The sequence below is a fragment of the Pseudophryne corroboree genome, chromosome 1 (assembly GCF_028390025.1).
Source record: "Pseudophryne corroboree isolate aPseCor3 chromosome 1, aPseCor3.hap2, whole genome shotgun sequence".
Lineage (NCBI taxonomy): Eukaryota > Metazoa > Chordata > Amphibia > Anura > Myobatrachidae > Pseudophryne > Pseudophryne corroboree.
In genome coordinates, this window is record NC_086444.1 from 504,387,954 (window position 1) to 504,402,202 (window position 14,249).

The 14,249-nt window shown below is 49.9% G+C and overlaps 1 protein-coding gene across 2 annotated transcripts in view; it reads left to right on the forward strand.

Annotated features, from left to right (window-relative positions):
- LOC134910198 (uncharacterized) overlaps positions 1 to 14,249 on the forward strand; it is a 74,962-nt gene that overhangs the window by 14,677 nt on the left and 46,036 nt on the right. For both annotated transcript variants that reach the window (XM_063918003.1, XM_063918091.1), the window contains exon 5: positions 4,718 to 4,798. In XM_063918003.1, coding sequence (XP_063774073.1) covers positions 4,718 to 4,798 — 81 coding nt within the window. The remainder of the gene's footprint in view (positions 1 to 4,717; positions 4,799 to 14,249) is intronic.

Genomic DNA, 14,249 nt, shown 5'->3' on the forward strand with positions numbered 1-14,249 from the left:
TGTATTTGGTGAATACAGCTGTTATCAATCCAGATGTGCTCATTGGTCATACTGTACTAGTCAAACTGAGTGCAGACAGTGGAGGCCTTTTACTGAGTGCAATCAACAAATAAGATGTAGGAAGTATTCAATACAGAAATATAATAAAATAATAATAAATGTCTGTTCCTCAGTCCCACCTACAGAAGCAGGATTGCCCTACTATAGTCAATGAGATCTACACAAAGAACAGGAGAGCACCCAGGAAATCATGGCCGCTGCATGTATAGGGGCAGTGTGCATACTGTACTGCAGTACCACACTGTATGTACAGATGCAAGTGTGTGCTCCCACTTGCACACCTCCTGTACTCCTCTATACTTTCCTGGCTGGATCTGGTACATACATACATTGGATGAGTGCTGTGCATCTGTTATACTGTACATACAGTACCAGCTGCATTAACCCTGTGTCATCCTGTAAACCTTTTCCACAATGTTAATAAGCTTAAGACCTGATTAAGTTATCTACTGTGTGTACTAACCTCCATCACAGTGATGAGTGGAAGGTGATTACCCACGTCAGGCCATATGCAGTAGTGCCTGTTGCAGGGCAGACCTGCTGTGAGAGCCTCGACTGGTCCTAGTGACTGCCGGTTCTGTATTATGTGACATAAGCAGCAGTGCCGTAACTAGGCATTTTAGCGCTGTGTGCAAGAAATGGTGTTGGCGCCCCCCCCCCCATGCAAGACAAGGGCAAAATATATAGGGGTGTGGCTTCATGGGCAAGGGGCGTGGCCACAAAATAATACCAATTCATACTACGGTGCACAGTAGTCTCCATTATTCAAATTACGCTGCACAGTCACTACACCAGGTAGAGCATTTTTTACACATTACGGCAGACAGTCCCCTTTTTACACATTACGGCAGACAGCATCCCCTTTTTACACATTACGGCAGACAGCGCCCCCCTTTTTACACATTACGTCAGACAGCGTCCCCTTTTTACACATTACGGCAGACAGCGTCCCCCTTTTCACACATTACGGCAGACAGCGTCCCCCTTTTCACACATTACGGCAGACAGTGTCCCCCTTTTTACACATTATGGCAGACAGCGTCCCCCTTTTTACACATTACGTCAGACAGCGTCCCCTTTTTACGCATTACGGCAAACAGCATCCCCTTTTTACACATCACGGCAGACAGCGTCCCCTTTTTACACATTACGGCAGATAGTCCCCCTTTTTACACATTATGGCAGACAGCGTGCCCTTTTTACACATTACGGCAGACAGCGTGCCCTTTTTACACATTACAGCAGACAGCGCCCCCTTTATACACATTACGGCAGACAGCATCCCCCTTTTTACACATTACGGCAGATAGCGTCCTCTTTTTACACATTACGGCAGACAGACCCCCTTTTTACACATTACGGCAGACAGCGTGCCCTTTTTACGCATTACGGCAGACAGCGTGCCCTTTTTACGTATTACGGCAGACAGCATCCCCCTTTTTACACATTACGGCAGACAGCGTCCCCCTTTTTACACATTACGGCAGACAGCGTGCCCTTTTTACACATTACAGCAGACAGCGTCCCCTTTTTACACATTACGGCAGACAGCATCCCCCTTTTTACAGATTACGGCAGACAGCGTCCCCTTTTTACACATTACGGCAGACAGCATCCCCTTTACATTACGGCAGACAGCGTCCCCTTTTTACACATTACAGCAGACAGCGTCCCCTTTGTACACATTACAGCAGACAGCGTCCCCCTTTTATACATTACAGCAGACAGCGTTACCCTTTTTACACATTACGGCAGACAGCGTGCCCTTTTTACACATTACGACAGACAGCGTCCCCTTTTTACACATTACGGCAGACAGTCCCCCTTTTTACACATTACAGCAGACAGCGTCCCCCTTTTTACACATTACGGCAGACAGCGTGCCCTTTTTGCACATTACGGCAGACAGCGTCCCCCTTTTTACACATTACGGCAGACAGTATGCCCTTTTTACGCATTATAGCAGACAGTCCCCCTTTTTAGACATTACAGCAGAAAGCGTGCCCTTTTTGCACATTACGGCAGCAGAGTCCCCCTTTGAGAGAGAGAGAGAGAGAGATAGAGAATTATACTTACCTGTTACCATATGTGACATGATGAGCAGTACCACAGGAAGATTCAGGCTGCTCAGAGTGCTGGAGCAGCAACAACTGCAGCAGCCGCCGCCTCTCCCTCCACCCAAAACTCTGTCTCCGAGCTCATCTCAGAGCCAGGTCCTCTCTTCTGTTGCAGCGATGGCCGAGCAGCGCTGTCACATTGCCTCCACTTTACAGCATTACAGCGCTGGAGTATACAGGAGTTACAGCGCTGTGCACGCTGTATCTCCAGCCCGTGGCTCCCTGTGCCGTGTGTGACCGTGGCTGCAGCCGACAGTCACAGTCAGATAGCAGACGCGGCTACTACCGCGTAAAACACTAGACCACCAGGGCTGTCAGAGGAGCAGCCGGGACACTTTGACAGAGCAGCGGGGAGGGGTATGCACGGAACCCGCTCAGTCTGTCACTTGCACACTACAAGGGAGGCCAATCGGGGTCAAGGGGCATGATGCGCTCCTATTACAAGTGCACACACCTAGTTACGGCACTGATAGGCAGTGCAGAGCGCTGCTCTGCAAACAGCATTGACTGGCACCTCTCAAATGTTTTTGGTGGGTGAGTGGCACCCTTGATTCCTCCCCGCCCATTCTGGTACCTATGAAATCAGCCCCCTTACATGGATATCTATGCTGAGTATTTGTATTTCTCAAAGTTTGCAAGTTTTAATGACTACATTACCTATACTGGCAATATGCGTATGTGTTTAATAGACTCTCAGGAGGGAAACAGTGGCATAACTAGAAATTTTTCTCCCCCAAGCCAAAAAATCTCCCCCTTCTCCCCCAATTACTATTAGGAAAATGAAGAATTTGTGCATGCTGTCCCAAAAAGGGGGCATGGCCTCACTGAGCGGGGCGTGGCATTGCAGGAAAATACTACCTTATACCCCAGTTTTGCAACCTGCACGCACAGACATTGGCCACCACAGGAAAAAAATAATCCTGATTCATGTCCCTTACATTATTTGTCATTTTTCCTTCTTATAGTAATGCCCATTACACACCGCAGTGGCTCTTGAACATTATGCCACACACCATAATGCCCCTGACACATTATGCCACATTGTAATGCCTGTGACACATTATGCCACACACTGCAATGCCCGTTATACATTATGCCACACACTGGGTGTGTAATGCTCATTTACAAGGGGTAATGCTTGTTGCCATGGGTTTTATGCGCTGGGTGTATAATGCTCATTGCCAAGGGTATAAGGCTGCCCCCAGCGTTACCCGGTGCTGTGTGCTTCCAGCACTTCCTGGCTCTGTTAGATGCTAGAGGTCAAGTCTCCTCCATGGCGGCGGCTATTTTGGGAGGGACATTTAGCAGATTGACATGGGGGCAGCTAGTCCGCATGTCAATCTGCCTGAATCAATGGCAGTGTCCCTGCAGCCCTGTGCCTCCACACTGGCTTCAGGGGTGGTAGTTTACGACCCTGCAGGGTCACATCCTTCCAGCATGGAGTAGTAGCACACATGGTACACTAATCTGGAGGCCGCACCAATGCAGGGGCATATTAACAGAGGAGGAGGCTCGTGTGCAACCTCCTCCATCTGGGCCCCCTCATCTGTAGCCTGCGCCCGGCAGAGCAATAGAGTCTGAGCACTGGAGGGTCACAGACCACACATGCGCAAATCTCTGGGGAAATAGTGCCGTCGCCATTTTGCTGGATATTTCCTTACTGTGCATGTGGAAAAATAGCTGCCACACCATTTACCTGGAGATTTGTGGAGAGATGCTGCTGCCGGCAGGGGGACTCCAGAGAGGTGAGTATTGGAAAAAATGGGTGCAGGGTGTGCTGTGTGGGCCCTCTTAGACTCAGGGGCCCATGTGCCCAGCACACACTACACCCATTATACATATGCCACTGCACCTATGGCAGTACGGGTTCTTAGTGCCAGAAGGAGAGATAGCACAATGCGGATTCTGCTGATTGATTTTATTCATTCGAGGTTACCTTGATTATTCCTCCTCATCCCTATTCTTTTAATGGGACCCATTTCACAACTCTCTTTTGTACCTACAGTAAGTCCAAAAATACATAGATGCACTGCAAGAAATGTAATAGCTTCACACACACACATATTTATGACACAAAACTATCTTGATCTTCCCACACTCATTATTCCTTTATACCGTTAATGAGGATAAATCCAGCAATGTTTTAGAAGTCAAACTGAAAAGTGGTTCTAAAATGGACTTTGATCTCAAACCTCTTGAGATTTATCCGTCTCTCTACACACCTACAGTAGTAAGTATATTGTACGTCTGCTTTCTAGGGTCTGACTACTGCTATTTTCACCATGAGAGACAACTGTGAGAGGCTTTTTACTGTTTTTATGCAATAAACGCCCATTTAGTGATTTTTCAAACTCAAAGTAATCTACTGCTCTATCACCCTTTTATCATCGTTTCCTAGCAATTCATCTTTTAATACTTTTATAACTAAATTACTAATACAAAATTGTCACGATGCACGTAAGAAATCCATATACATTATGTGTGTTATTTCTATGTCTTGTTTCCAATTGGGACAGTTCAGTATACTTTACATATTTCAGATAGTAAACGATATGCAGCAAATGAAAATAAAGCACATGGAGGTCATTAAAGAAACTGATGGAAATGCAAGGAGAAATCAGGTATACATATTTTTGCTTGCTAATTGTTACATTTAAGATACATGAAACTGAAAGGCACAACTTATATTGCAGACATCTCCCTGTGAATAAAAAACAAAGGTATTTTGTAGGGGGTATAAGAGCTGCGAGCCCCAGATTCCCTCTCACATGGGGCTTCGCTCCGTATCACCTCTACTTCTGCATCTTTGTATGTGTCTGACCCCAGATCCCCTCCTCTCTTCTCCATCTCCCCCATGCTTTCATTGGCTGTGCCTATTACACAGAAATAGAGGCACAGATATTCCTCGTCTGTTCTTGTAGCTCCTTTACCAGCTATACAACTGACCCCTTCCCTGGCTGTTCCTCCGCCCCTTCACCATCTGTGCCTCTGCCTCCTCATCTGCGTCTCTGCCCCCCTCCCAGTCTATACAACAACAAAGGTGGCTGTGTAAGAGGTGCGGCTGCGGTGTGGTGGTGCCTGCTGCCGTGCAGGTGTAGATTCGGTACTCACCATGCGCCGCTCTCTCTCACCTTCAGGTACCGGAACCTTCAACGGACCTGGCAATCTTCAATCGGATCCGGACACGGCGATTCCCTCTCGGAGCTGACCGACGACCGAGCTGAGGAGAGAATAATTTACCTTAAAGGGGGTATCAATCCTTCTTCCACTGGAAAAGGGGATACCCCAGGGGTGACCGCGACCTTCACCGGTTGGGTGAAAGGTCATCACAGGCACAAAGCCTCAGCCACCCAGATTTCACACACTCGCGCTCTCGCACGTAGTGTGATGAAAAGGATTCTCACGTCCGTGAGCAATCCCGACTCCGGCGCTCGGGGACAGACAAGGGACAAACGTACACGGATGCTACTCATCGTCACAAGTCTTGCACTCCGATCTTCTCCACTTACAGGTCCCTGTAAGGAGGCAAAGAGAAACAGCCGTGCAGGGCCAAGAACTACCCTAGTGTGATTGGCTCGCCGCGCCCCTCTCCGATTGGCTGCCGCTCCGGGAGCCGCGATTGGCTCCCGGAGGGCGCCAACATTCAAATGCCCCCGCAGCCTCTGGTCCGGTGCAGGGAAAAGGGTAATCCCTGCACCGGACACCCGCCGCCACACACTGACAGGCGCTGGGGACAGACAAGCTGTCCCAGCGCTGTCAGCGACGTTGTCCCGCAGGGGACATAGGCTCCCTGGCTGCTGCAGCTGGAATGTGTCCTGTAAAACAGGACACATTCCCACATTCCCCCCCCCCTTTTTCCTTTGTAGTCCCTACAAAGGTCTCCATGACGTCCCTTGTCCGCGGGTCAGGGAATTCCGAGGTCCCGCCGGCGAGGTTGTGTTCGAGGGCCCAGCCCGGACGGTCTGTGACCCCACATCCTTCCACCTTCAGCTCCGGGTTCCTCTTCTTCGTTCCTCCTGACCTCCATCGGTGGATCCTCTGGGGAAGTGGCATCTCCCCACGGTTGCTCAACGTGGGCCACCAAGGGGAATCTTCCTCCACGGGGACAGCAGTCACCCACTCTTGGCCTTCCAGATCGTCTGGGACATCGTCCCTGTCTTCAGGGCGTGGTACCGACCACCACCCAACAGCGGAATCCTCCGGGGCATCCATTTCCTCCCGGGCAACAGCCATCATATGTCGAATTTCCTCGTGGGGCATCTCCAAAGGTTCTATGTCTTCCTCTGGAACGGGTCCTCCCACGGCATCACGATCCTCTCCCCGTACGTCCGTCCATTTCAGCACTTCCGGCAGGTATTCTTGCTCCAGGACTATCTCCTCCTCTTCACGGAGGGCATTCAACTGGGAGCACGACTCCACCCGATCCTGCCAGTCACTCTTGTCGGCGCTTCCGATGCCAGAGTCGTCCTCCATCTGTTCTTGGATGGATTCGTCGGCGGACAGCTCACCGTAGTCCGAGTCCTCCTCCGATATTTGGACTGGGGTATCATTTTCCTCCTCAGCGTACTTAGTCTCTTCCGCTGGTACGTCTGCTTCCTCAGCGTACTCCTTCGCTTCCGCTGGCATCTCTCGGTACCCAGGACACATCTGTTCCGCACGTCCTGGTCGTGGACGGTTCCATCGCGGGGAGATTCCGGACGTCTCCGTCACTGGATCTTCACGCTTTTCTTCGCAGCGTGGTCCCTTCATCTCCCAGTCGTCCACTTCCGCCTTATGCGGGAAAGGATTCTGCCTTACTGGGGTCACTTTCTTGGGACAGAGTAGGTCCGCGGCATCTTCCCAGGGGCACTCACTGGCCGCATGTCCTGGTCGCCGACACTTCCAACAAGGGAGGGCCACTGCCACCTTCTCCAAGACGGGTTCCTGGTCCACCTCCTTCGCTGAGGAATCTCCACCCGTTGGTTCCGGCTCAGAGGAAATGGGCACCTGCGAACTAACTTCAAGCAGGGTCTTCCGCTCCATTTCCCTGGTTTCCTCCTCCCATCTCTGGGCGCGACCATCTGCAATCATCCGGTCTTCATTCCACGGACAATCGGGAAGCACATGTCCTCTCGCCTCGCACACACAGGCTCTGCAGCCACCCGGTCCCAAAGCTGCTGACGAGACTCCGTCATCTGCTTCACCGTGGCCTCGTAGTCCGTCCTGTCTTCCGTCTGTCACAACTGAGGGCCTGAGCTGACGGGAGGCAGCCTGGGAGGTTGTATCAGACCCCTGGACATGTAAGTAACATGAATAATAACTGCCCGAAGGCGTGACCACGACAACTTGGATAAAAGTCAATGATGTTTATTATGACAACTCCGCAACACAGCAGCAGTAAAAGAAAACATAAAAGTCAGCAAAGAATAAACACAGTTCCTGGGTACTACAGGGTGGCAGGAGCCCCAGGGCACTGGTAGTGTGAGATAGTTCTTATAATCTTCTAGATGGAAAGTCCTTACCAGGCCCAACTGTAGCAATGGAGATAACCCAGGATTGTACCAGCTGGTGTTCCAGGAAAAGCTGGGTTGCTGAAGATAAAACGGCTGCTGTGGATACTGGCTGGAACCAGACTGTTGTTAGCACGGAGTGGATACTGGCTGGAACCAGTTAAATAATAAATGAAGCTTGAGAGCGATGCAATATGAATGAAATGTAGAACTTGAGAGCGGAGAAATAATAATACCGGTGGAGAGTGGTAAAGTGTAGAAAGGACACCGGCCCTTTAAGAGAAGCTGTACTCTGCTGGAAGCTGGGCTGGAAGCAGGTAATGTTGTAGCTGGAAACAGATGAATCCACAATGGATTGGAGAGTCAGGCTACACCGCAGGTGGAATGCTGGTGCGGTCTCTATGGTGGAAGTCTTGAGACAGGAGCTGGAACCTGGAAGACAATCACAGGAGAGAGACAAACAGGAACTAGGTTTGACAACCAAAGCACTGACGCCTTCCTTGCTCAGGCACAGTGTATTTATACCTGCAGCAAGGAAGGGATTGGCTAGGCAATTATGCAGATTAACAATACTGACAACAGATTGGAGGAAATGATCAGCTGACAGAATCCAAGATGGCTGCGCCCATGCAGACACTTGGAGGGAAGTTTGGTTTGTAATCCATGTGGTAATGAAAACAGTAATGGCGGCGCCGGCCACTGGAGACAGGAGACGCCAGGCTGACAAGTGCACATCCAACCACGCGGACACAGCGGAGGCCGCGGCTGACGTAATCGCCACTCTGACACTCTGCATGCAGAAGCTCAGGGACGGCGGCGGAGGCCGCGGGAGACGCCATGCCAGATGTAATATGGCGTTACTGTGACAGCGTCTCAGAGAGACAGGAGAGGATGCAGGAATGTGAACATTAGGATAACAGATGGGATCCGGTCCTGGAGCGCTGAGCCAGCCTTAGGAGGCATCTGATGGGTAAGAAATGGCGTCCAGATACCCGGATCGTGACAGCACCCCCCCCTTTAGGAGTGGCCCCAGGACACTTCTTTGGCTTTTGAGGAAACTTGGAATGGAATCTCCGGACCAAGGCAGGAGCATGGACATCAGAAGCATTGGTCCATGAACGTTCCTCAGGGCCATAACCCTTCCAGTCAATAAGATATTGTAGTTGACCGTAACGGTGACGTGAGTCCAGGATCTTGGCTACTTCATACTCAACGCCTCGTTGAGTTTGGACTTTCGGAGTTGGAGGAAGTGAGGAATGAAACCGATTCAAGATCAGCGGTTTCAACAGGGAAACATGGAAAGTCCTGGGTATTTTTAAGAAGGGAGGCAACTGAAGTCTGTAAGCAACAGGATTGATGACTTGTTCAATCTTGAAAGGACCGATATAGCGAGGTGCAAACTTCATACTGGGAACTCTTAACCTCAAATTCTTCGTGGATAACCATACCCGGTCACCCACCTTGAGAGCAGGAACTGCTCGACGCTTCTTATCCGCAAACTTCTTGTACCTGAACGATGCCTTGAGCAGAGCTGATTGTACGCTCTTCCAGATATTGGCAAACTGATGCACGGTGATATCCACTGCGGGAACAGAAGTTGCTGGAAGCGGTTGGAACTCAGGGACTTTAGGGTGGAATCCAAAGTTAGTGAAGAATGGTGTTGAAGCAGATGAAGAATGATACTGGTTGTTATGACAGAACTCGGCCCAGGGAAGTAATTGAACCCAGTCATCTTGAGAGGAGGACACATAGATGCGGAGGAAGGCCTCCAAGTCCTGATTCACCCTCTCGGTTTGACCATTGGTCTGAGGATGGTAAGCCGTGGAAAACTTTAGCTTGACTTGGAGGACTTGACATAAACTTCGCCAGAATTTGGCTGTGAATTGAACTCCTCGATCTGAGATAATTTCTTCAGGAAGACCGTGGAGTCGGAAAATCTCTTGTATGAATACTTGAGCCAACTTGGAAGCTGACGGAAGACCGGTGAGAGGAATGAAGTGTGCCATCTTGGTGAACCGGTCAACTACCACCCAGATGGTATTGAACTTGTTGCACATAGGTAAATCTGTAATAAAATCCATCGACAAATGGGTCCAAGGTCGACGGGGAACAGATAGTGGAACCAGTTGCCCCGCAGGCGACTGGCGGGATACCTTATGTTGAGCACACTTTGGGCAAGATGCAATAAACTCCAAGACGTCCTTTTTCAGAGTTGGCCACCAATAGGAAATAGAGATAAACTCCAGGGTTTTTTGGATACCTGTATGTCCGGCAAAACGGGAAGCATGGGCCCAATGCATGAGCTTCTTCCTTAGCATCGGTTTCACAAAACTTTTCCCTGATGGGGGCGTAGAGTCCATCCCTACCGTGGAGAATGCCAACGGATTTATAATAGGATGCTTGTCTGAAGACTCTGACTCATTTTCTTGCTCCCATGAGCGGGAAAGGGCATCGGCCTTGCGATTCTGAGAGCCCGGACAGAAGTGGAGTTTAAAGTCGAACCTGGAAAAGAAAAGTGCCCATCTGGCCTGACGAGGGTTGAGACATTGTGCGCCTTTCAGATATAAACGGTTCTTGTGGTCTGTAAGTATGGTGATTGGATGAGAAGCTCCCTCCAACAGATACCTCCACTCTTCTAGAGCGAGCTTGATGGCTAGCAACTCCTGGTCGCCAATGGCATAGTTGCGCTCAGCTGGGGAGAACTTCCGAGAGAAGAAACTGCAAGGGTGTAAATGGCCATCTTTAGCCCTCTGAGATAACACCGCTCCTACTCCAACGGAGGAGGCATCCACCTCTAAGATGAAAGGAGAGTCGATGTCAGGCTGTTTCAGAACAGGCGCAGAGATGAACCTTTGTTTTAAAAGATGAAATGCTTGTATGGCTTCTTCAGACCACTTGGACGGGTTAGCACCCTTCTTAGTGAAAGCAGTAATAGGCGCCACAATGGTGGAAAAGTCTCGTATAAACTTTCGGTAATAGTTGGCGAACCCTAAGAACCTCTGGACCCCTTTGAGGGTTAAGGGTACCGGCCAATTTTGGATTGCTTGTAGTTTCTCAGGATCCATCTCTAGTCCGGAACCGGACACAATGTACCCTAGAAACGGAATGGACTTGACTTCAAAGACGCATTTCTCTAATTTGCCATAGAGATGATTGACACGGAGACGGGACAGAACCTCTTTAACCCAAAAACGATGTTCCTCTAAATCGTTGGCAAAAATGAGGATATCGTCTAGATAGACCACGTCATGACGGTATAGAATGTCTCTGAAGATCTCATTGACAAAATGCTGGAAGACAGCTGGAGCATTGCTCAATCCGAAGGGCATGACGAGGTACTCATAATGTCCGTCACGGGTGTTAAAGGCGGTCTTCCACTCGTCACCCTCACGGATCCGGATGAGATTGTATGCACCTCTCAAGTCCAGCTTTGTAAAGATGGTAGCTCCGCTAACTCTGTCAAAGAGCTCAGTAATCAGGGGTAAAGGATAACGGTTCTTGATGGTAATGTCGTTCAAACCTCTGTAGTCGATGCACGGCCGCAGACCACCATCTTTCTTTTTTACAAAAAAGAAGCCTGCGCCGGCTGGAGAAGAAGAAGGTCGAATGAACCCCTTTGCTAGGTTCTCTTTAATGTATTCCTCCATAGAATGCGTCTCAGGCAGAGACAACGGGTAAGTTCGGCCTCGAGGTGGAACCTTCCCTGGAACGAGATCAATCGGGCAGTCCCATTCTCTATGAGGAGGAAGGATATCAGCAGAAGCTTTACTGAACACATCCGTGAAATCTTGATATGGAGGAGGTGGAACATCAGACGACCTGGGGGAGGAAGAACAGACAGGCAATACTTTAAACAAACATGTCTCAGCACAGGAGGAACCCCATGCCAGGATTTGCGTAGTCGTCCAATCAATTGTAGGATTGTGAAGACGGAGCCATGGAAGGCCCAGGACCACAGGATGTGTGGCTCTTGGAATCACTAAAAAAGAAATAAGTTCGGAATGAAGAACTCCCACTCTCAGACGAACTGGTAGAGTCCTTAAAGAAATAACTGCCTCAAAGATCTTGCTGCCATCCACGGCAGTTAAGGAGATGGACGCAGGAAGTCTCTCGGTGGGTAGGGACCACCGTTTAACATAGGCTTCGGTAATAAAGTTCCCAGCTGCTCCGGAATCAAGGAGGGCAATGACGTTCCGATAACGTTGAGCAACTTGAAGCGAGACTGGGAGATTACAATCTTGAGGAGATGGAGAGGAGATCATTACTCCTAGCCGGCCCTCTCCTTGGCGAGCTAGGGTCTGGAGTCCTGGACGTTTGGGACAGGCATTAATGGTGTGAGACGGAGCTGCACAATAAAGACAGAGAGACTTGGAGAGACGTCTTCGGCGCTCAGCAGGAGTTAAACGGGAACGGCCAATTTGCATGGGCTCATCTTTAGTTGGTGACAGTTGGCGAGGAGGAGGAGCAGAAGATTTTGGAGCAGATGATCTTCCACGCTCAATTGCTCTCTCTCTGAAACGTAAATCAACTTTCGTGCAGAGTGAGATTAGCTCATCTAACTTAGAGGGTAAGTCTCTGGTAGCTAACTCATCTTTAATACGCTCAGATAAGCCATGCCAGAATGCAGCATACAGGGCCTCGTCGTTCCATGCCAGTTCGGATGCCAGGATCTGGAACTGTATCAGATATTGTCCTACAGTACGTGACCCCTGGCGTAAACGGAGAATCTCGGATGAAGCTGAGGTTACCCGGCCTGGCTCGTCGAAGATGCGCCTGAATGTTGACACGAAGGCAGTGTAGGAAGATAGCAGGGTGTCGGACCTCTCCCATAACGGTGATGCCCAATCAAGGGCTGAGCCACTGAGAAGAGAAATAATGTAGGCAATTTTTGTACGGTCACTGGGAAAATTGCCAGATTGTAGCTCAAACTGAATCTCACACTGGTTGAGAAATCCCCTGCAGAATCTTGGAGATCCGTCAAATTTTGCTGGCGTTGGAAGATGAAGACGTGGAGCAGAAATGGGTAAGGTGGGTGGGGTTATAGCTGGAGTCACTGTGGTTGACGCACCAGACGCGCCTGATCCACAGAGAGTTGTCTGAATCCCATCCAGCCGAGTAGAGAAATCCTGGAGACAGCGGATGATGTGGCCCTGTGCAGCCTCCTGATGTTCTAGTCGGGCTGCCAGTTCTTGCATCGGCCTGGCCGCTTGATCCTGGTCTCCGGCTGGATTCATTAGGTCAGTGCTTACTGTCACAACTGAGGGCCTGAGCTGACGGGAGGCAGCCTCAGTTGTAGGGGCTGAGATGTACCGGAACCTGGGAGGTTGTATCAGACCCCTGGACATGTAAGTAACATGAATAATAACTGCCCGAAGGCGTGACCACGACAACTTGGATAAAAGTCAATGATGTTTATTATGACAACTCCGCAACACAGCAGCAGTAAAAGAAAACATAAAAGTCAGCAAAGAATAAACACAGTTCCTGGGTACTACAGGGTGGCAGGAGCCACAGGGCACTGGTAGTGTGAGATAGTTCTTATAATCTTCTAGATGGAAAGTCCTTACCAGGCCCAACTGTAGCAATGGAGATAACCCAGGATTGTACCAGCTGGTGTTCCAGGAAAAGCTGGGTTGCTGAAGATAAAACGGCTGCTGTGGATACTGGCTGGAACCAGACTGTTGTTAGCACGGAGTGGATACTGGCTGGAACCAGTTAAATAATAAATGAAGCTTGAGAGCGATGCAATATGAATGAAATGTAGAACTTGAGAGCGGAGAAATAATAATACCGGTGGAGAGTGGTAAAGTGTAGAAAGGACACCGGCCCTTTAAGAGAAGCTGTACTCTGCTGGAAGCTGGGCTGGAAGCAGGTAATGTTGTAGCTGGAAACAGATGAATCCACAATGGATTGGAGAGTCAGGCTACACCGCAGGTGGAATGCTGGTGCGGGTCTCTATGGTGGAAGTCTTGAGACAGGAGCTGGAACCTGGAAGACAATCACAGGAGAGAGACAAATAGGAACTAGGTTTGACAACCAAAGCACTGACGCCTTCCTTGCTCAGGCACAGTGTATTTATACCTGCAGCAAGGAAGGGATTGGCTAGGCAATTATGCAGATTAACAATACTGACAACAGATTGGAGGAAATGATCAGCTGACAGAATCCAAGATGGCTGCGCCCATGCAGACACTTGGAGGGAAGTTTGGTTTGTAATCCATGTGGTAATGAAAACAGTAATGGCGGCGCCGGCCACTGGAGACAGGAGACGCCAGGCTGACAAGTGCACATCCAACCACGCGGACACAGCGGAGGCCGCGGCTGACGTAATCGCCACTCTGACACTCTGCATGCAGAAGCTCAGGGACGGCGGCGGAGGCCGCGGGAGACGCCATGCCAGATGTAATATGGCGTTACTGTGACAGCGTCTCAGAGAGACAGGAGAGGATGCAGGAATGTGAACATTAGGATAACAGATGGGATCCGGTCCTGGAGCGCTGAGCCAGCCTTAGGAGGCATCTGATGGGTAAGAAATGGCGTCCAGATACCCGGATCGTGACACCGTCCTTGGACATTCCAGGAG